The 23335-nt window shown below is 36.0% G+C and overlaps 1 protein-coding gene across 7 annotated transcripts in view; it reads right to left on the reverse strand.

The window, feature by feature from the left end:
- Positions 1-23335, reverse strand: part of Cnksr2 (connector enhancer of kinase suppressor of Ras 2) — a 230361-nt gene that overhangs the window by 31028 nt on the left and 175998 nt on the right. For all 7 annotated transcript variants that reach the window (XM_021187764.2, XM_021187765.2, XM_021187763.2 and 4 more), the window contains 5 exons: positions 20735-20808; positions 19981-20052; positions 13909-13976; positions 9912-10012; positions 6158-6698 (listed from right to left, as the gene is read on the reverse strand). In XM_021187764.2, the coding sequence (XP_021043423.1) occupies positions 6158-6698; positions 9912-10012; positions 13909-13976; positions 19981-20052; positions 20735-20808 (856 nt within the window). The remainder of the gene's footprint in view (positions 1-6157; positions 6699-9911; positions 10013-13908; positions 13977-19980; positions 20053-20734; positions 20809-23335) is intronic.

Here is a 23335-nt window from a genome sequence, read left to right on the forward strand (position 1 = left end):
AGAGAGAGAGAGAGAGAGAGAGAGAGAATGCTACCTGTGGGCATAGTGTTTGTAGAGGCTGGAAGAAGATGTGAACCACTAGATGTAGGTTCTCTGGGGACTAAACTTGGGTGCTCTGGAAAAGCAGCAAGTTCTCTTAGACATTGAGCACTCTTTAGCACCCATACTGTTCTTAACAAATCTTAGAATCTGGCCTGGTTGTTTTATCCCAGAGCTTTGAGATAAGCAGACAGTATTAGAAAATCTCCATAAAGAAGAGAAAAAATTTAAGCCCCGAGGGATCAGATAAGCAGATAAGAGAACTTCTGATATATGAATTTAGGGTAAAAAAGGAAAAGCAGGCTGAATTTAAGGGGGGGTTTCTGTACAACATGCTAGAAACTACTCCTATTGAGAAGCTAACAATAGGTCATTACTGAATTGAAAAGTCATTTGCTTTTATGAATTGTGAACATAGTAAGAAGCAACATTATGACTGAATCTGATTATCTATTTTGGAAAAAATGTAAATCATAACTTGTCTTAGCTATGATAATGATAGGCTGTCATTCTGTTATGTGAGTTTAAATTTTACCTGGCTGCATCTTCTGCTGCATGTAGAAGTCTCCCCCCCCCCCGAAAACTGGTTTTATTACTTTGAACACCACTGAGATTATTTTCGTGCCAGATGGAGGACCACTGTGTATTTACTAAACTACAAGAGTCATTATTAATACTTCCCTCAAACTAATTAAGATGGTGCTAGGTGATAAATGACTTTTAAGGAAGACCCAAGGCTGTGAAACAAGCACACAGTTAATCTGAGTTGCCTCTTTCCATAAGCCATGGATTTTGTTGGAAGGACAATAGCCTAGAGGTGGTAAAAGATCTGTTTCTAACTAGATTATGAAAATGAATTAATCACTTCATATGTCACATAATTGTGACATTTATATTCGAAATGTGATTATACAGAAGAGGATTGTTTCACCCATAAACAATCACGCTCAATGTGACTGAAAATGGAGTCACAGGGCAAAAGAGCTGTAATTCTAGTTACTAGCATCCCAGCAGAAACGGCACACTCAACACTTGCAAATTCTGCCTTTAAGTAATATCTAAAATAAATAGATGAACAATGTTTTGTTTTCTGGTTCATGTCATTAGTGGTTAATAATTGTTTATATCATGTAAGGAAAAAGTGAGGCTTGTGCGATTTAAAATGTACCCTCTATCAGGATTGGAATTCAAGACAGATTATTTCCCACACAATCACCAGTGTTTGTATTTCCTTACAGTTTTATACATCAGACAACATGGGATTGGGATCCCCTCCTAGATTTCCTGTGTTCTTTGCTTGTATTTACTGGTCTAAGCAGCCAAGGATGGTACCTGCAACTTTATGAAAGTGATATATTTAAACTGCTGTGCTATTCTTTGACATTTTTCATGTTATTACTATTTACATGTGTCCTTTGGATTTCAACTCTAACTTCACAGATTATTTATGATGCTGGTCCTACCAAATTATTTACTTGTGTGCAAAACTTACATTAAATGGAAAAGTGATGCAACACTTTTCCTTAGTCTCAACTTGTTCCATTCTGCTACTCCTGTCTTTAATATAGGTTTGTATTCAAATTATATCATTTTCTTGCCTGCAGGATACCTGGATGCTCTTAAAGATAAAATGTATACCTTTGGAGCCTTATAATAACTGAACACATTGCTTTTCTTTTTGTAACACTAAAATACTGTCATGATTAATATGGCTTAAAGTTGGCTGAGAGTGTCTTTTACGCCTTTGTAATGGTAGGAACTTTAGGTGAGGTTTTCAAAAGCTTTATCCCTTGATCCTGGGTACCTTCTCTGCACTGTATTAGTAGTCATTATTAGCCTCTCTACTGAGATAATTCCAGGCATTGACTATGTAACTACAACATAACCTGCACAGCTCCAAAACTGCAATGACATGCAAAGAATGTTATACTTTAAAATATAAGTTTAGCATGTATTTTTCAGAGGTTCTAGCTTGAAAGCATAAATATTATATACAGATAGCCTAATGTATATTGTAGTTACATGGTAATAGATTGAATCTCTTTCTGCTCAGGTTGAAAGACAGATTTTTGTTTTAGATTTCTAAGACTAAGTTAATACATATGTAACTTAAAGGAAATGCTGATAGGTAATCTCCAAAATAATGAAAAAGAGAACATTATGATTTTATTAAAGAAATGAGTGCACAAAGAATGTGTGACTGGAAAGGCTATCTTATAACAGCCAAGGAGGGAATCAGCAGGATCAAGGGATAAAGCTTTTGAAAACCTCACCTAAAGTTCCTACCATTACAAAGGCGTAAAAGACACTCTCAGCCAACTTTACACCATATTAATCAAGACAGTATTTTAGTGTTATAACAAATAATTTCTGAATTAAGTATAGTTTTATATTGTCTTATACTTTAATGATTTATACCTCTTAAAAGTTGTAGAGGCTGACATAATTAATAATTTAATTTAAGGACACTATTAAAAGGCCCATACCTCAGTAAGCTTTGAAAGTGCTAATTGGGATAATAGAAAATTACTTGTCTTTTCCCAAATGTCAGTGAAGTAGGTCAGGATAATTAATATGCATGCTGACTTTTCAGTCAAAGGAAAACAAGACATGTCTCATCTGTGTACTTTTAGTACCATCTATTTCAGACTAAAATGATTTCAGCTTGAGAAAATTGTCACAGAATGACTCAGTTAAATAACTAAATTTCAAATAAGACAAAAGGTAGTTCAACCATGGGCACAGAGATTGCAGTCTGTTCTATGGAAGGCTAAATTTCACAACCAGGAGGAAATCAAAAATGATTCAGGGTTATGGATTTAGGTACCTCTTGTTCCTTGAAGTTCACTGCAAACATGTGCCATTACATGAGGTGAGACAAAATAAATGATATAAAAGGAGTTTGGTTAACAATACTTCCTCATGCTTAAGTTATAAAACAGTTTTATATTTTCATGTTTTCTATTACCCACTTTGGTTCCCTGCTAAACACTTCCTATTTTAAATGTTTAGGCAAAATTAAAAAACATATTCTGAGCCAGCACTATAACCCTCACTTCCCCTGCACAGGAATAGCACACAGTTCCTTTAGTAGCTCAAGTTGAGTGCTGGCCTGGAGCAGGTGAGCACTGAGAGACTGACCTCTGCAAGTTTGCTTTGCTTGTTCATTTCTGTGTCTACATAAAAGGGTGCTCTGTGTGAGACGATGTACATACATGTGTGATGCTGACATCATGGCCATGGCTTTTTGTTCTCTGTATAATTTCTGTTTCTGGCATAATACTCAGCAGTTTGGTTTGAATAAGCAGCCTTCATGGTTATTTCTAATAACCAATTCACACAAGGCATGATTATGACATTCTCAAAGTAGATCCTAAATAGACTGAGCCACTAAACAAAGAACATACACAGGCCGGAACGAGGCCGCCAGCACCTATGCAGCAGACATGCAGCTCAGTCTCCATGGCTGAGTTGCCTGCCCTCAGTGGGAGAGGATGCACCTACCCTGGCAGACTTAATGCACCAGGGTCAGGGGGGGACTCCTAGGGGGTCCACTCTCTCAGAGGAGATCAGGATGGGGTAGGGTCTCTGTGAGCGGGGACTGGGAGGGGTAGTGTAAACAGAAAAATGGTTAAGTTATCTGTCTTCAAAAAGAAATAACTGATTTTAAAGTGAATCTTTCCCAAATGAAATATTTATCGTGTTATATAATTCTAAATATTTAGAATGTAACAAAAAATCAGTCACCATGAGAAAGGTGAACATACATTGCACTGAATATGAAAAAATTTCCAGGCAAAATGGGATGCAGCGCTCCATACAGAACAGTTTGTAGTGTATGAAAAAAATTAAGTGAGGAGATTTATTGAGTACCCTGAAAGAAATAGATGGGGCCTCAAAAATACTACTTGACCATTTTTAGTGAGGCTAATCATAATGAAATTGCATGGACTGCCGCACAATATTGAACTATGATGACAAAATATATAATATTAAATTTATTGACAAACTCATTATAACTGTTCTGCTTTGCTGTGTTTATTCTGCAAAGAGACATAGAAAACAATGGACAATATTAAATAATTATGCATTTAATGCACCTGTAGCCTAAACTTAAAAAATGCCATCAACCTAGGGGTATATCTGGAGAGAAATTCTATACAAAAACAATAAAAAGAGGACCCTTGAAGAAAAAAAAAAGCCATCTAACTAGAGACGCTCTGTGGCTTTGGAAACCTAAAGAAAGGGTAGGTCTGATACCATGTTCTAGACATGATTACTCCTTCCTACTTTTTCCCCACATGATGACTAGGACAAAATAAATCACTTAAAAAAAGAAAGAACTGGTGACTTTGCCTATAAAATTGATAGGAAGTTTTATGAACAGAATTCCTATTTCAGAATTTAATACCCTTTAATTGGCTAAGATGGTGCATTTTCCTCCCCCAGGGTTTACAGAATAATAAGCAAACCCCATAGTTTTATGTACAGCTGTTGTAAAGCACCTGGGTGAGAATCAAACAAGTTTTCAAACCAACACTTAATATTGAGAAAAGTTTGTTAATTCTGCTAATCATTAGAGTATTAAAGCATGTATTAGGCTTGCCAGAATGCCTATAAAAGCCTAGGATGAGTCTTAATTACTCTTTTCATAAGAGTCTTCTATAATGTCTGATAGATATAGATGTTGGGAGGTTTTGCAGGTGATGTGTGCTAATTATCTTTTCAGCACTGACTGCTATACCTTCTGCAATGTTCTCATGGACACTGGCTAAAGTGTACTTTATACAGAAAACATCTAAATGTGACTTTGGTGCCAAATGATTCTTTTATTTTATTGGTGGAAGATATAGAATTCTCATCAAGTCATGTGAGCAGAAGAGGTTCCTTGCTAAAGAAACCAAGTGTCACACTGACAGAGGTCTGACCTGTTAGTAACTTGTAAGCTATAAGTTGTTTATTTTTCCACTAGAAGTAATGAATAATTTATGCTAATGTAACCTATAATCAAAGTCCCTCACTGATGGGGTGGATATTACATTTTATTTGTATCTTCAAAAAGAGGAGGCCAATCCATTAAAGAAAGTAAATAAATAACTGGTTCAATCATTATTCGTACCAGTCATCTATACTAATTTGCTTAATTCATATAATGTTATTCACCTACAGTCTTTTCATTTTACAGTTAGGACATAAAGCCAGATGTTTGACAATTTAAATAACTGAGTTAAAGCCTTTCCCTTACAGAAATCAGGGTGCTGGACCAGTGTTTCACAGTAGTTATAAACAGAAACTTCGTATTAGCATGTTGCATAACAAACTTGATAGCTAGTAAATATATTCAGTTTTTTTTTTTGAGACAGGGTCTCACATAGCCTGCATTAACTCTGAGCTTGCTATGCACCTGATGATGATCTCAAATTCCTAATCCTCCTGTCTCTAAATTCCAAGTATGTAAGTGTGTGTGTGTATGCATATGCATCACTATGTCTGTCTGTCTAAAAACATATTTTTAAGGTAAAACATCCTAGAATTACTAGAAAAGTTACTGAATCATCTTCTTTTCCTTTTGAGTTGATACCCATACCAATGTACATCAACATAATAACTGGATGCTTCCAGCAAATTGGTTTCTAGAAAAACCCAAGCAATTTGGAATGACATGTTATATGAAACTTCTTTTAGGGCAAAAGTGCCTTTTGAACTTTTTCCCTGATAGTGAGAGGAAAGATATGAGTGTAAATGTTGGTATGCATGTGTGTAGTCAGTTATGTAACCAGGGTTTTGTTGACACTCTACTCAAGAGATTTATAATTTCTTGACCCAAACTCAGGGGACAATCACTATGGACTGGCAGGATCTATGCACGAAAGTAAGAAGAAAGTAGGGAAGAGAAGAAGGTAAAGAAATGAAGACTATTAACCTCAAAAAAGCAAGCAGGGAGTTGGGAGAAAAAGTATTTGTTCTAGTGGCATTTGTCCTGGCTCATAAATTAGGGAGACCTAACTTCCTATCCAGCATGACCATTATTTTATTTTAAAGGAAAACAACCTTCCAATAGGAAGTTAAAAGGCTATTACTGTGTACACAGGCTAAGAATGTCCACAAACATACTTACTTTTCTCTCCAATGTTTTCTCCTGCTGCTTCCTCTTCTTCCTCCTCCTCTTCTTCCTCCACCTCTGGTGGCTGTATGTCATCTTGTGGGTCACAGGCACTAACTGGAGCATTCAGACAGCAATGGTTGAACCCGCTATCTCGAGGCAGAGTAAAACTTCGAGGCTTGCCCCCATTGCCATTTAACACTTGCATCCTCTCGCTCTCTGCTAAAGGGTATGGGCCATAGTGATCCTGGAGGTGGCACTTCTGAGTGGGAAGCGTGGACTGCCGCCTGTGCTCAGGGGAGATGGCTGCCGAATCCGAGAAGACAGAATCTTCCAGAGGCAGAGTCTGAAGATAGTGTAAGCCTGAACTTGTCAGCGGTGTCTCGATTAAATCCTGCCAGGAGCGGCGCTGACTGGCTGTCTTGCGAATGGGAGACACAGCACTGCTCCCAGTCACTTCCTGACGGAACTCTTCATGTGAAGACTGAGACTGTGAGGTCTCTGTGGAGGAAAGCCGGCTGTGTTTTGCTTCCACATAAGGACTGGCACAACTCATCTGTGGAAAGAAGTCCCTCATCAGTTTCCACAGAAATAAAAGACCATTCAGATCGTCAAGTACTGTTCTTTTTGATTTTTACCACCAAGTATTTACTTGGATAGAAATCTTACACAGTCAAGTAACAATTGCACAGTTTCGCAGACATCTTAAAGTCTATGAAAGGATGGACCATCCAGAGACTGCCCCACCCGGGGATCCATCCCATCATCAGCCACCAAACTCAGACACTATTGCATACACCAGTAAGATTTTGCTGAAAGGATCCTGATATAGCGGCCTCTTGTGAGGTTATGCCAGTGCCTGGCAAACACAGAAGTGGATGCTCACAGCCAGCTATTGGATGGAACACAGGGTCCCCAATGGAGGAGCTAGAGAAAGTACCCAAGACCTGAAGGGGGCTGCAACCCTGTAGGTGCAACAACAATATGAACTAACCAGTACCCCCTGAGCTTGAGTCTCTAGCTGCATATGTAGCAGAAGATGGCCTAATCGGCCATCATTGGAAAGAGAGGCCCCTTGGTCTTGTAAACTTTATATGACCCAGCACAGGAGAATGCCAGGGCCAAGTAGTGGGAGTGGGTGGGTAGGGGAGCAGGGGCGGGGGGCGGGTATAGGGGACTTTTGGAATAGCATTTGAAATGTAAATGAAGAAAATACTTAATAATAAATTGGAAGAAAAAAGTCTATAGGCCCCAGCTTACACTTAAAGTTAGGAATTCAAATGTCTTGAGATATAGCTATAACAGTTGTCCATGAAACATCTGATACAATAGTACAGAGCTGATAATAATCAAACTATTAGAAACTGTAAATGTTTATGTAAGAAAGATTCGGCAACTAAACAATTTAAAAATGTTTACATCTTTTGAAATTCTAAAAAAAGAGTCCCCATAGATTCTTATTTCTGTATTTTAAGCAGCTTAGGGGGTGAGAGAAAGAGAGATGCTTTTGTATGTGAGAAAAAGTTGTCTATAAACAGAGTAACTTTTCTGCTTCTTCATACGTAAGTGTCTATCTCGATGGGTCCTACAGAGAAGCTGTCTTGTGGTTTTGTCAATTCTATAATAATTTCTGGAGAACTGAAAATAGGGGTATGAGGGTATGGGGACATCCTTTTGGAGATGACGAGGAGGAATGGGATGAGGAATTGTTGGGAGGGTAGAATGCGGTGAATAATGACTGAACTAAAACAAAAGACTAAAGATTTAAAAAAGGAAAATATGGGTAGGATGAAATTATAGTTTGTTGGGGATTAGCATATAGGCACTATATAGAGTACATAAAAAGACTATATTTTGTGTATGAGTTTAACTTTGGGAAAATATATTATAGCATAAAAAACAAACAAGAGGAAAGCCTAGCATCAATAAAATGCTGTAAACAATGCACAGAACCACGCTCTACCTGGCACAAGCCTTACTCTCCAGCTCTAAAGGCTACCCTAGCTGCCTTTCTGTAAGGAGCTCAGCTACATTCATTAATCCCAAATGGGGTTGAAGTGTCCACTAGAAGAAATCTGGCTGAGAGAACATGTCCCCCGATTTGGAAAAGGAAGAGAGACTACATAGCATCATCCATGGGCAAATTGTTCCCTTTTACCATATTGAGTGGTATGTTCAACTACAACTTAATAATATGAAGAGTTTCTTTCCAAAGATGCTACTGTTATGCAAACAGAAAAGGACACATTAAGCAGAAGAACACTGGAACACTGGGGGTGCAGAGGCAATACTGGGAATTGAAAGATTTAAGTGGGACTGAAGGCAGGAGGGTTGGGGAGAGCAGGGGCGAGAGTAGGGTTAAGCAAAAGTAAGGATAAAAGACACATGAAAGCCTACTTCGTGGGAAGGTAATTAAAAATGATTTTAAAATAAATAATCTTTTAAAAATATTCCAAAGGAATTATTCAGATACTGGTATTTCTTTTTAAGAAAGTGAAAATATTAATTACTTGGAATAATACAAAGAGACTGAATTAAGTTGATCTTTGTCATGTAAACTAGCTTTCTTTTTCCTTTGTGGCAGCCTAAGTCCCAATACAGAGAACTGATTACTTTGGTAACATTACCATTAAACTCAATGGGTACACTGACATACTCTCAGTAACTCAGATGGGAAACAGACACAAGCTGGCATAGTCTTTAAAAAAGTTGGATCATTATTTACCTCAGTAGAAGATTGAGCTACAGTTTATACATAGAGTGATTTATAGATTTAAGCATTCTGTAAGAATTTTGGAGCACCATAAACATATATATTAAAGCTGACAGCATGGCTATATAAAGTACTTCAGCAAGCACTCTTTTTTTTTTTTTTTGGTTTGTTTTGTTTTGTTTTTCTTTTCCTAATTTGACACAAGCTAAAGTCATCTGGGAAGAATACCAATTGAGAAAATAACCCCATCTAATTGTCCTGTAGGCAAGTTTGTGGGGCATTTTCTTGATTAATGATTGATGTGGGTGGGCCTGGGACATTGTGGGTGGTGCCATCTCTGGGCTGCTGCTGAGCAAGCCAGTAAGCAGACTCCCACCATAGCCTCTGTTTCAGTTCCTGCCTCCATCCAGGTTGCTGCCATGCCTGACTTCCTGTCTTGGCTTCCTCAATGATGGATTATGATCAAGACTTGTAAAACAAATAAGCCCTTTCTTCCCCAAATTGCTTTCAGTTTTAATATTTTCTTACAGCACTAGATAGCACATGATATCTGTAACTGAACTACACCTCTAGCTCTCTAGTATTAATATTTATCAGTTGGTTCTAAAGGGTATAAAATTACTTTATTAGTATGGTATAAATATGATCAATTCATAAATCATTTTCTAAGGAAACTTTTCTGGTTTTTCGAGACAGGGTTTCTCTGTATAGCCCTGGCTGTTCTGGAACTCACTTTGTAGGCCAGGCTGGCCTCGAACTCAGAAATCTGCCTGCCTCTGCCTCCCGAGTGCTGGGATTAAAGGCATGCGCCACCATGCCCAGCTTTTCCTGTTGTTTTTAATTCCTTTTAATCTGGCAAACTCCTGCCAAAAATCTATGGTGATTGTTTACTTGATTAAATATTCCTTGTAAACATAAACATAAACATATTTTCCTCCTGATTTCAGATGACAAATTTTCTTTTACCCCAAAAATCTTGCTTCACATACAATTTAATATAGTTTTTTCAGATCAAAGCATCCTGCTACGTCCTTTGCACATCGATATTTAACTTACAGAGGGAGGCCGTGGGTATGTGTCATAGGGGGGTGGAGGGCTGTCTTGTTTTGGTGTTGATGGAGTATCTGCTTCTTCTTTGTCACTCTCACTCCAGTAATCTGAAAATTTACACACATGGACACCTCAACATTTTATAAGTACTTATAGTCATATTTCTCAAGAAAAGATAAAACCACTTAACCAAAAAGATTTACATTTCTTTACTACAGCATGTCTATTATCATTGTCATACCCAAGAGTTGTCAGTTTCATTTTAGAGAAGGACAAAATAACCTAATCACAATATCATTTAAAATTAATGACAAATAGGAAGTCTGAATATAGTACTCTATAAGCCAAATCATGTTTAGGATACATTTGATTTGAGATCAAATTACTCAGAATCCTTAATTAATAAATACCACAGGATGTTTCTTAAAGTATGTCACATTGCTGTGGTGACTACTCAGAGAGAAAAGCAATATACCATCTGCTGCTGTATATCTATACCGATAAAAACACCTCCAAAAGTAATGTTCTAAATCCCCCTTTTCTGACTTCAATTCACTGGTTATCTAACAATTGCTGCTTTCTAGAGTCAAGCTGACATACTCCCACCTCTCCTTAGAAAGACATGGCAAACCCTAAATCTTACCACACACACACACACACACACACACACACACACACACACACACACACACACACTGCATACCAGCTAAATTGAGCTACAAGTACCAAGTTTCCAAAATGAATTAAAAGGTAGGAAATATAAGCCAGTAGACAAAGTTACTTGGCAGAGCTGAGACAAGAGGGAAGATAAAGAACTCTGAGAGCTATAATCATATTGTTAGTTAAATCCAACAAAGACCAATAATCAGACTCACTTTTACTATATTAGCCATAACTGTTGTGTTGATTCTTTATGTGAGTTCCACACAAAGAGCTGGGATGATTCCAATAACAATTTCAGGTGAGATAACAGGTATAAAAAGCAGAGGGAATGTGTCTGAAAATTTGGATTCTAAAACAACCAACACAAGGCTCAAGTAGTATTCAGATTCAAGTGAAAAACCACAGTACATATTTTTGTAGGAACCCTTCTCTTTCCAGAAATTCTCAATTGTAATATTTTTCCTATAGTGCTATCTAAAAGTGAGTACAACGAACTTTTTCAGAAATTGTTACATTCCAGGTAGGAAATAATAGAGCTGGATTCAAACTAAGGCATCACCTCGATCCAAAGCTCTGCAGATTAAATTTCTGGGATGCTTGCTTGACATATCAAGAAGTTTAATGTTAAGTATAGTGAGGTTATTTAATCTCCCTTACCCACTTCTGATTTTTAACTCTAGTTACTGTGAATAGAAAGTCTCTATCAATGAATACTGGATGTAAAATAAACTTCCCGTTCTATTCAGGCCTTAAAACTCAAGGATCCACTGAGGGGAAAAAATACAATATGTCAATTAATCTTAATTAGATATCTGTTCCCCCTCTCAATTAAAAAAAAAAAAAACAATGGGAAACTGGTCATGGGAGCATACAACTATAACTCCAATACTCAGGAGGCTGACCCAGGATTTAAAGTTTGAGTTAGCTAAACCCTATCTAAAAAGTCCAGTGGGAAATAATAATGGAGATAGTGGACAATGATCACTACTATAACTAAGGCCTCCCTCAAAGATTGACATAGATGCTCAGAAACAGCTAGTAAATAATGGTGGACAAAGCATGACTGATATTCAGAAGCAATTCTTTACTATACAACTTTACCAGACATCTATGCTCTTATAGGCATTATTTAACTTCGTTCGGTCTATTTTATTATCTGTAAAAGTGTTGCTAATAATAATAATAACAACTGACTTTCAGAGTTGTATTCATGTGAGTACTAAATAAAGTAAAATATATGAAGCAATTTGTACTGTGAATACATTCAAGAAGTAATAAGAACATTTCTCTTCTTGGGTATAGTAGGATTTTATGCCAGGTCAGACATAGATCCCAAAGGCAGTAAATGCCCGACATTCATTTTTATAGACACTCTTTTTTTTCTTTTGTAGCATTTTTGAACAATGAAGAATGAAATCTAGAGTCCCAGGGTCTGTGCAGTTTTGTGAGAACCTGAAAATTTCCTGGGAAATCAATGCTAGCATTCATCTCTCCACATATGACACAAAGTGAGTTTGCTAAGATCTTTCTACCCTTATCTATCCCACTGTTTCCAATAATGCTGTCTGAGTTTATCCTCAATGTTTGCATTGATACCTTGGGATCTTGGTGCACTAATAGTTCAAGTGGCCCTCATGAGCACACTGGAAAAGAGATGATTAACATTTTATCTAGAGCTCCATAGCTGTTACCATATGTAAGAGATCTTAAGTGTTTATTTTTCTTCCTCAAATAAATTAGGAAAAAATGCTAATATTGATTTGACATAATTCTTGGTTTATTAAAAAGTAATAGCAATATAAACATTTGTTGGTTTGCTTAAGAAAAGGTGGAAATACTACTCTTCAAATGAACTTCTTGTGCTAAGCTATGGGAAAGGGAAAAAACAATGATATAAAAGGGCAACAATGAAAACTTACTTGACTCTTTGGGAAAATTTGCACACGGGAACACCATAGCTTAGTGGATGAAGCTAATCTGATATTTTTCTAAGAGCAAATAGATTTTAGCTCTTAAAATTATATAAACACATATTTTAATGAGTCTTACAATGATACCAAATTTTATGTTATTATGAATAAATATGGCCATCATCATCAGAAGGAAACTCCTTTTTTATTGTTTTACCTTGACACAAAGGACATAATTTTAAAACTTGCTGTTATTTTGAACTGTTAAAGAAACACAATACAGGTCATTGACTTTTATGTGATTTAAGCTTCACAATGACGTTAAGGAATTATCATTTTTATGGTAAAACATTACAATTCCTTTTTTCTAGATTTCTGAGGATATAGATTTATGATTTATGATCATTATCTCTATCCATCTTGCTGTCAGTAGTCCACAATAACTTACTTATTACTCGTATCTAACTATGACTCAGTACTTGCTCATTACTTTGTTTACTACCTACTTAATTATTCATAGCCTTTAGTTACCGCTACTCTATTTTTAACTTCAAAGTGCTGTATTTTGTATGAAACTTAATTTCAGTACTAAAAATTATACTCAGAAGATGTCAAATAGCTATAGAGGAGTGGAGTTGATATACATATTTCTCAGTTCCCAGTAGAAGTCCAAGGAACTTAACCACATATTAAGTAGGTAGTCTATTATGTTTCTGTGATATTTTTCTATGTATGTATTACCCATATTTCCAGCTCTTATGTCTTTAAGCAGCCAGGTAAAATCAGCTTTAAAGAGCTACTTAACAGGTTTTCAAGACATTAGAAAGGGAAGGCTGATATATTTTTAGTATTCTTACCACAGAAATTAAGATGTTGAAATTGCACCAGGCATAAAGGTGAGGAAGTTAAGCCACTAAGCCACATTTACTACGTCATAGTCTTAGATGAGGTTAGCCTGTGCATAGTGATTTCATGAAGATGGCTTCTACATCTTGTAGAATTGTGCAACCCGCTTCCACTCTGTAGATTAGTTACTGCCTTCAGTCCACATCATTTTCATTGTACAGTTCAGAAAGCAGAGACAACCAAAAGTCTTTTACCACTCCCTTCCTGGAAGGATTCTGTTTATCCTCATTTCCTGAAACCCGTTTTATGTTACTATGTTTCATTTTCTCCATTGCATTAAAACTACCTTTTTGAGCAGAACTCAGTATAATTGCTGGCTATGTGATTACATTTTCACACAAGGGTGCCATTGAGGTTTTTTTTCGCCAAAATAATTCAATAAAATATTTTATCTTTCTGTCTATTATCAATATTATACCAAAATTCACTTCAAAATAATTTTCTTCAAAAGATTTCCCCTCATTAGCCTTGCCTTTTTATGCAAAATGTGTAACATGATTATAAAATAAAAGGTATTTCTTTACCTTGTTCTTGTTTAATCCTCTCTCTTTCTGCATATCCTGCAGTCAGCATGTTAATTCTGTTAAGCCACCTGGAAAAATAAAGAAAAAAATGACAATTCATTATACTTGTTAGAAACACTTATTATAAAATATCTTAAAAAGAATAGTTCTACATATAAAATACATTCTTTATTAAACTTGAAAAAGTTTAAGTCTTCAATAGGCAACAAACTACTGTAGAACAAATTGTTCCCACACTGAAGATGTAATTCCAATGGAACAGTTATTTAAAGGTGTTAGTATCACTGAAGTGGTTGCTCACAGTCAGCTATTGGATGGAACACAGGGCCCCCAATGGAGGAGCTAGAGAAAGTACCCAAGGACCTGAAGGGGGCTGCAACCCTGTAGGTGGAACAACAATATGAACTAACCAGTACCCCCTGAGCTCCAGTCTCTAGCTGAATATGTAGCAGAAGATGGCCTAATCGGCCATCACTGGGAAGAGAGGCCCCTTGGTCTTGCAAACTTTATATGACCCAGCACAGGGGAAGGCCAGGGCCAAGTAGTGGGAGTGGGTGGGTAGGGCAGCAGGGGCGGAGGGGGAGGGTATGGGGAACTTTTGGGATAGCATTTGAAATGTAAATAAAGAAAATAAAAAAAATAAATAAAGGTGCTAGTATGCACAGTACAAAAGGTTTTGAAATGGCCAAAGCCCTAACAATTCTTTTCCTTCAAATGTATAAATACTTCAATTATGCCTGCTCTTCTGTTTTTTTTTTTTTTCAGATCAAATGCTCCTTTGGAGACACTTATAATAGCCAGTCTAATCTATACAGAAAGGAGAAAAGTTTTAGCACTTATCTATAAAAATAATAGTCACCATGAAATAAGTCTTGATTACAGTAGAAACTGGGGAGAACTCACATTTCAAACTACCATGAATAACTTTGGAATTACTGTTAGAGTTAATGTCATTATATTGTGGAATAGTCTGATCTGGAAGTATTTTAAAGAAACCTGTGTTTGAGAAATTTTCTCTTAAAAATCCTATATCCCTTTTAACCATAAAATAAATTTGTTTAACTGAATCACACAATTAACAATTTTCTAACTTTTGTTATGTGTATATCATATACCTAGTAAACTTTGAAGAGGGGAAAGTTGTATCTCTGATGGGCATCTATTGAGATCTAAACTGCAATTTTAAGAAAACATTTAAATACAAACCAGTTCAGCAAAACATTTCATGTATATATCATCCTAAAGAATATATGGAAAGTGAAGAGAGGACTGGAGTCCTAACAGTATAGAGTAAAATATTCACTAAAATTCAATAATACATATTATATTTTATACTTATATTCTAGTAGATTATAAATTATAAATCAAAATTCATGATAAAACCTTTGAAAATGATTAAATATTAGTAAAATATTAAAATAAAATTTAATATATAGTTGATTTGTAGTGATAAAGGGGTTGAATTTGTATTATAGGGTAAATCCAATTACTTTTGGGAAAAAGTAGAGTAGACTGATGCTGTTAGGTAAAAAGGATGATGATAAAACTAAAAATTCATTGACATTTAATCTACTACCATTTACTTCTTGAAAAACACCGACCTTTAAATCAGAATTCTAAAGAAAATGAAGGTTCTTGGGAAGTGAACTGAGAAACTTAGAGTCTTCTTCATTTTTGCAACTCATCATTTATTAAATATCCATTTGTGTTTCTGAGATATGGAAATGTATAAGGCATACTCCTTTCTTTCCCTGGCTCTAGATTGCTAAAATTCCTAAGACAACTTGGAATTTAAGCTATTATTAGGAAAAAATTCTGTTCATAATAAAAACTCTTAAGAGAGTGTATAAATATCCTCAGGCTGCTGTGTACAGCCTAAAAAGACAGAATATTGTATAGCTGTTGCCGTGTCTTGGATATTCTTGTCCTTAAGCTACAGCTGGAACAACCTAACTTACTGATATACTTGGTATCAGTATCATTGGTATTATTATTTGATTTCTTAGGTTGTTCTGAGAGCAAATATATATGTGTTAACTGATTCCAGAAGGATTTATTGAGAACCTGTATGTGTCAGACATGGTTCTAGACACACAGAATATATAGTATACAAAACAAAATACCTAACTTCATGACGCCCAAATCTTAACAATGGAGGCAGATGACAAATTGGGATACAAGTAAGCATCTATGAGGAGCACATGCCATCTTTTAACGCAGCAAAAAAAGTCTAATTTAGAATGGTAGAAGTTGTTGGGGAGTAGGGGAGTCTATGTTAGTTTAGGAGGTCAGGGATACATAGATTTAATTTACAATCTTTTTGAGAACACTGATGAAGAAGATTTTTAATATTAGTCCTATCTTTTCTTTCTTTTTTTATTATTTTCTTTATTTACATTTCAAATGCTACCCCGAAAGTTCCCTATACCCCCCCCGCCCCTGCTCCCCTACCCACCCACTCCCACTGCTTGGCCCTGGCCTTCCCCTGTGCTGGGTCATATAAAGTTTACAAGACCAAGGGGCATCTCTTCCCAATGATGGCTGATTAGGCCATCTTCTGCTACATATGCAGCTAGAGACACGAGCTCAGGGGGTACTGGTTAGTTCATATTGTTGTTGCACCTACAGGGTTGCAGCCCCCTTCAGGTCCTTGGGTACTTTCTCTAGCTCCTCCATTGGGGACCCTGTGTTCCATCCAATAGCTGACTGTGAGCATCCACTTCTGTGTTTGCAGGCACTGGCATAGCCTCACAAGAGACCGCTATATCAGAGTCCCTTCAGCAGAATCTTGCTGTCATGTGCATTAGTATCTGGGTTTGGTGGCTGATGATGGGATGGATCCCCGGATGGGGTAGTCTCTGGATAGTCCATCCTTTCATCTTAGCTCTAAATTTTGTCTCTGTACTTATATCCTTTCATGGGTATTTTGTTCCTTATTCTAAGGAGGAATGAAGTATCCACATGATGGTCTTCCTTCTTGGTTTTCTTGTGTTTTGCAAAATGTATCTTGGGTATTCTATGTTTTTCGGCTAATATCTGCTTATCAGTCCTATATTCTGATGCTTTAGAACATGAACATATAAGTAAGGGAATATGTGTAGAATGATACAGAATAATGCACTGAGATAGACATATGGTAAGAATCATGGTAGAAATATAGAATACTAGTTAAAAATATGAATTAGTAATTTCTCACAGTTACAAGGATACACATACTTAAAAATGAATATATCTCTGTACACAGATTTTATGGAAAAACTGAATTTAAGGAATGCTTTTAGAGCTTTATTAGTGGGTTCTGTTACTACTGGGTTTACATATTTTTTAAAAATCTAGAATATATATATGTGTGTGTGTGTATATATATATATATATATTTATAAATTCAGTAGTACAGTAAATTTAATGCAAAATAGAAATAATAGTGCCTTAAAAGTCATAAAATAATCAGGTAAAGCATGTATTACCTATAATTATGTTTATTTAAGAATATATCCCATGTTTTCAAAGATCCAACAAATGTGTAAAGGGGTGTCTTTCCATATCACTAATCCTGTCTACAGGTATCTGGCACTGATTATTTTATACTGTTAACAAGTATTTTTTAATTTCTTATTGAAAGTAAATACTAGGAATAAGATTATTAGAGAAAGAAAAACAAGGGTAAGCAAAGATATATTATGATTCCATTATTAAATTCATATTTTATGTCTGTAATTCTGAGATATACAGTATATAAGGGTAAGTCTTATATAAAACAAGACTTGTAGATATATATTGCAGTGCTGATATTTTGGATTAGTTGCTTCTTTTCTTTAATCTACTACTTTAAGTAAGGAAATAAGTGACATGGTTTTGGTTTAGTTTCTTCTTTTCTTCTATGGCATTTAGAACCTTAGAAGTATAAGGGAAGAAAAGTGATCTTGAGATCCTTTTGAATATACTGTGAACATAGAATAGCAAATTAAGGCTAAGAAAGGTCTTACAATTGATAAAATGCATAGAAAATGTCTAAACTAAAATGATTCCAATTAGCATGTACCAGGAATGATTAAATTATTTTAATTCTTACAGGGAGGCAAATGGTAACTAATGCATTCATCTTGTAAGAGCTACTTATTTATATCAGTATTCTTTATTTGGTCTTAATACAAACCCTTCACATGTATCTACAGGGAACTGAGTTTCTTATCATTTGGCTAAACTATCATGGGCCTAGAACTATAGAATTATAGGATAATTATAGCTCCAAAAATAGAGAACCACAAGTCCTCCATTATATATAGGTGAATAAAGATTTTTGCTTTTAGAGTAAGGAGAAAAATACTGGAAAATTCTTAGTGCTGGTAAGAAAATTTAAATATAATAAATTATATAAATCATGAATGAGGACATTTCCTTTCTCTGCCACTTCCTTTTATACATCTCTTCTTTTCAAAAGCCATGACTGTACTTCCAGTTGTTAAATAATTGATTTATAAACATAGCTTAAGTGTTCATTTCCTGTGCTTAAGCGTATTCATGAAGCAGCACAATTTTTTTTGTGCTTTAAATATTTGGATACCTTTTTTTGAGACATCTAAAGAAAAGTAAATGAGGTAAGAGAACAAAAGTATACAAATATTAAAACTTATTGCTCCTGAACTCTTATATAGCATTTGAAACTTGAAAACCTCTACTGAGAGAGTTTTTCTCATTTTATAAAAGGGTCAATTATTTAGTACAGAAAGGTCAACTTTCTTGTATAAAGTTACATAGCAAAGAAGTTGGAAAGCTGGGATTTGTTTTGTCCAAAGGGCTACAGTGCCGACCACTAAGCGTTGCTGCCTCTTCCAAGTGCTGGAAAATTATATATGCAATGTGCATTAGTTTCTGCAATTATAACAAGGAGAACATTTTGATTTTTAAGTCCAATTTCTATTCTATTAAACAGAGAGGGGAAAATGAAAGGAGCAAAGAAAAGTAACTAAAAAATGGGCAAGACTGTAATGTGAAACACTGTGGTATATGAAGAGGAAAATATGTGTGTGTTTTCCTTTAGCTACGAAAACCCCACAGAGCCATCAAATCAAGTGGCTATATAATCCTGTCCCATGACAGATGAAAGGAAACAGGAGGAATTACTACATTTTCTAGACCTAAACTATTGAAATGGATATTCTATCAAATATACTTAGTTCTTAAATAAGGCAGGGTTTTGTGCACCTTTTTTGGTATCTAGAAATACATGTTAAGGCATATTCCCAAAATTTAACATGTAAAAAATTTTTTTGTGGTAATATTTTAGATTTATATGGGTTATGGTACTTTTGATGTAAAACTGACAGTCAAAAGTTGGACTGCCAATTTTTGTTTAAAATACACATTTAAAAATGTTATTCTTTATTATTATTTAAAGTTGTATTATGCATAGATGGAATTTAAAACACATATTAAGCAAATACTATTTTTAAAAATTAGGCATGATCAGATTCTTTTGAAGGGACCCTGATATAGTGGCCTCTTGTGAGGCTATGCCAGTGCCTGGCAAACACAGAAGTGGATGCTCACAGTCAGCTATTGGATGGAACACAGGGCCCCCAATGGAGGAGCTAGAGAAAGTANCCAAGGAGNTGTAGNGGGCTGCAACCCTGTAGGTGGAACAACAATATGAACTAACCAGTACCCCCTGAGCTCGTGTCTCTAGCTGCATATGTAGCAGAAGATGGCCTAATNNGCCATCATTGGGAAGAGAGGCCCCTTGGTCTTGCAAACTTTATATGACTCAGCACAGGGGAAGGCCAGGGCCAAGTAGTGGGAGTGGGTGGGTAGGACAGAGGGGGCGGGGGGAGGGTATAGGGGACTTTCAGGATAGCATTTGAAATGTAAATAAAGAAAATAATAATAATAAAATAATATATGTGCCTACAAAAAAAATTAGGCATGATCACATGGAAATAGAGTTTGACTATTCAACTTTTATTCAACTCATGCAGATTCTACAATAAGATTCCTTAAAGATTACTGAAGAAGAGGCTGGGAACTTGAATTTTTAGGAGTAGTTAAGTCACTTGAGATGTAAATAGCACTTACCTGTTCATGTCATCAAGATGCTCAGCAGCAAAATAAAAGCTTTTGATTTTAGGATGGCAGGCTTTGAATGCACTGGGAACAAAACCACAACAAAAGTTACATTCATGTTTTTGCAAACCAGAAAAAAGTTTCTAATTCATATACCTTTCAAAAATTTTATTAAAGTTGGGAGAGGGCAAGGAACATGATCAAAATATGTTGTATAAAAAAATCCATTTTTTAAGCTGGGTTTGGCACACACTTTTAAGCCCAGCACTTGAGAAGCAGAGGCAGGTGAATGAACCCCTTGAGTTTAAGGTACGTTCTGGGACAGTCAGAGCTTGACAGTGAGGTCTTGTCTTTTTATTGGTAATTTAAAAGACATTCTATGCTGTTTATTTATTATTAGCATCATCATCACTCGTGTTTCTATGTGTGCACATGCCGGGGAGGGGTGACTGGGAGCTGATTCTCTCTATCCATGGATTCTAGGATTGAATTCAGATTATCAGGCTCGTAAGTAAAGCGCTTATCTTGTTGCCTCAAACTAAATTTTTATGGATAAAATTACTACAATGACTAACTTAAGTTCACATATGTAACACTTCTATCACAATGACAGAAATCAGTAAAATTCCATGTTATATCCCCAAAACTGCTTTCTTATAATGCCAGTTTGAAAACACCACATAAACAACCTACCACATAAAATGTAGAAAAATTACAAAATAAATTTTTCCCCATCCCCCACATTCCCCATGTAAAATTAACTTACTATTTTTTGCGGCATTCACTGGCTCTATCGATTTTAAATTCTGGCAGACTGATGAATCCTTCTGCTTTTTCATCCTGTAAGAATTAAGATTTCTGTTTAGTCTATCATACCAAAGAGGTCTGAAGCTAATTATTCTGTGCAAGTATGACTTAAGATATTTCCAGTAATAAATGTACTGCTCATTTATTTTGTAATTCCACTTATGTTCCATAAATTCTACATATCCATAAAGCAAAGGAATATTTGAAAGCGTATAATTTTTTAAAATTAAAAAAATCCCTGACACTATTAATGATATTCTGTTATTCTTACAGATTCTAGCATAACTGTCCTCTGAGAGGCTCCACCCAGCAGCCGATGGAAACAGATGCAGATACCCACAGACAAACATTAGATGGAGCCCAGGGACTCTTGTTGAAGAGTTTGGGGAAGGATTGAGGGACCTGAAGAGGACAGGGACTCCACAGGAAGACTAACAGAGTCAACTAACCTGGACCCTTAGGGGCTCCCAGAGATTGAACCACCAACCACAGAGTATGCATGGGCTGGACCAAGGCCCTTTGCACATATTTACCAGACATGCAGCTTGGTCTTCAAGCAGGTTCCCCAACAGTTGGAGATGGGGCTATCCCTGAATCTGTTGCCTGCCTGTGGATCCCATTTCCCCAACTGGGCTGCCTTGTCTGGCCTCAGTGGGAGAGGATGCACTTAGTCCTGCAGTGACTTGATGGGCCAGGGTGGGATGATGGGGGTGGGGGTGGGCTCCTCCTTCTCAAAGGAGAATGGGATGGGGAATGGGGGAGGAGCTGTGTGAGGGGGAAACTGGAGGAGAGGGGAGCTTCGATCAGGATGTAAAGTGAATAAATAAATTAATTGATGGAAAAAAGAGAAAAAATATTTTTATATTAAAATGAGAATAGAAATAATTTGCAAATTAAAACATGTTTTATAAAAATTCTGCAGGCTATGGAAGTAGTTCAGTGGTAGAGTACTCATTTGTGCAGGATGTTTGGGTTTTCTGTTAGAATGTAAACAACAATAATAAAACCAAAACCAAAAAATCAAAAGAGGTAAAAGAAAAGAACATTTCAGGCCAGATATGCAAAATAACTGAACATTTTAGTATAAAATTTTCTATCATTTTAAAAAGCTTCATTTACTTCATGTCTATGACTAATGCCAGAACGTATGTAAGAATATCATGTGTATGCTTGTTGCCTAACAGAGGTCAGAAGCTAGCATTAGATCCACAGAAACTGGAGTTACAGATGTTGTAAGTCATCATATGGGTGCTAGAAACAGAATAAGTGCTCCTAAGTGATGAAAAACCTCTCCTGGCCCATTATCTATTATTTTTAATAGTTTGATAAAAATATGGAGATGTTTACCAGTTAAAATTTTCATTTCTTAATCCCAGCACTTGGGAGGCAGTGACAGGTGGATTTCTGAGTTCGAGGCCAGCCTGGTCTACAAAGTGAGTTCCAGGACAACCAGGACTATACAGAGAAACCCTGTCTTGAAAAAAAACCAAAAAAATTTTTTTCATTTCATTATAATAATTTGCCTATCAATTTTGATTTTTGCTACATAACAATTATTTTGTAAATTCAATAGTTTAGAAATTAAGTATGTCAACCTGATTTTCAAACGTGTGGCTTCAGATACATCTCTCTCTCACACACAAACACACCAGTTTTCATTTGAAAAATTTAATAAAATTCATAAATCTTTATTTCTTTAATACTGGTTAATAAAACAACATAGCAGAATTATCCAAAATATATTTGTCTCACGTTAAAGCAAGTATAACGTGATTTGCTGGCAAAACTTTCATTTCCTGTATCCCTTGCCCTGTTATTGACAAAGGTTGATAGACTTTTACTATTCCAAACTTTTTCCATAACTCCTTATATATCAAATTTACGTAAGATTACTCCCTCTCTGCTGTATATGTGTCAGGGGCCTCATATTAGCTGGTGTATGCTGCCTGGTTGATGGCTCAGTGTCTGAGAAGAGAAGATGCACCTAACCTTCGCGAGACCTGAGGCCCCACAGAGTGGGGAAGTCTGATGGGGTAGGGGTGAGGGGTGGTGACACCGTCTTAGAGACAGGGGAGGAGGTATGGGATGAGGAATAGTTGGAGGGCAGACCGGGAGGGGGAAAACGAATAGATTATAAAACGAGATATAAAGTATAATAATTTAAAAAGACTATGTTATATGCAAAATAATGCTACAATACATATTTTTTGTTTTTTGCATATTATTGAGACTATATTCACACATACAGGAATAAGAATATTATATATATATATATGTATATATATTCATGTTTTTCTTTAGGTACAGTTTACACATACCTAAGGCATGTGAATGAATACTCTTCTGGCTATTTTGTTAACATGACAAAAGTTATAGTAATCAGAGATGAGGGATCCTCAATCGAGAAAATGCCTTCACAGATCCAGCATTTTCTTTTTTTGCCCACAACATAATATTTTTGGGAGTTTCACATAATGCACTTTATCACACTCATTTTCCAGCCCTCTCAGGTCTACCCTCTGCGTTCGTGAATTCACCCCTCAAAAAAAAAAAAAAAAAA

Source organism: Mus pahari, chromosome X (assembly GCF_900095145.1).
Source record: "Mus pahari chromosome X, PAHARI_EIJ_v1.1, whole genome shotgun sequence".
Classification (NCBI taxonomy): domain Eukaryota; kingdom Metazoa; phylum Chordata; class Mammalia; order Rodentia; family Muridae; genus Mus; species Mus pahari.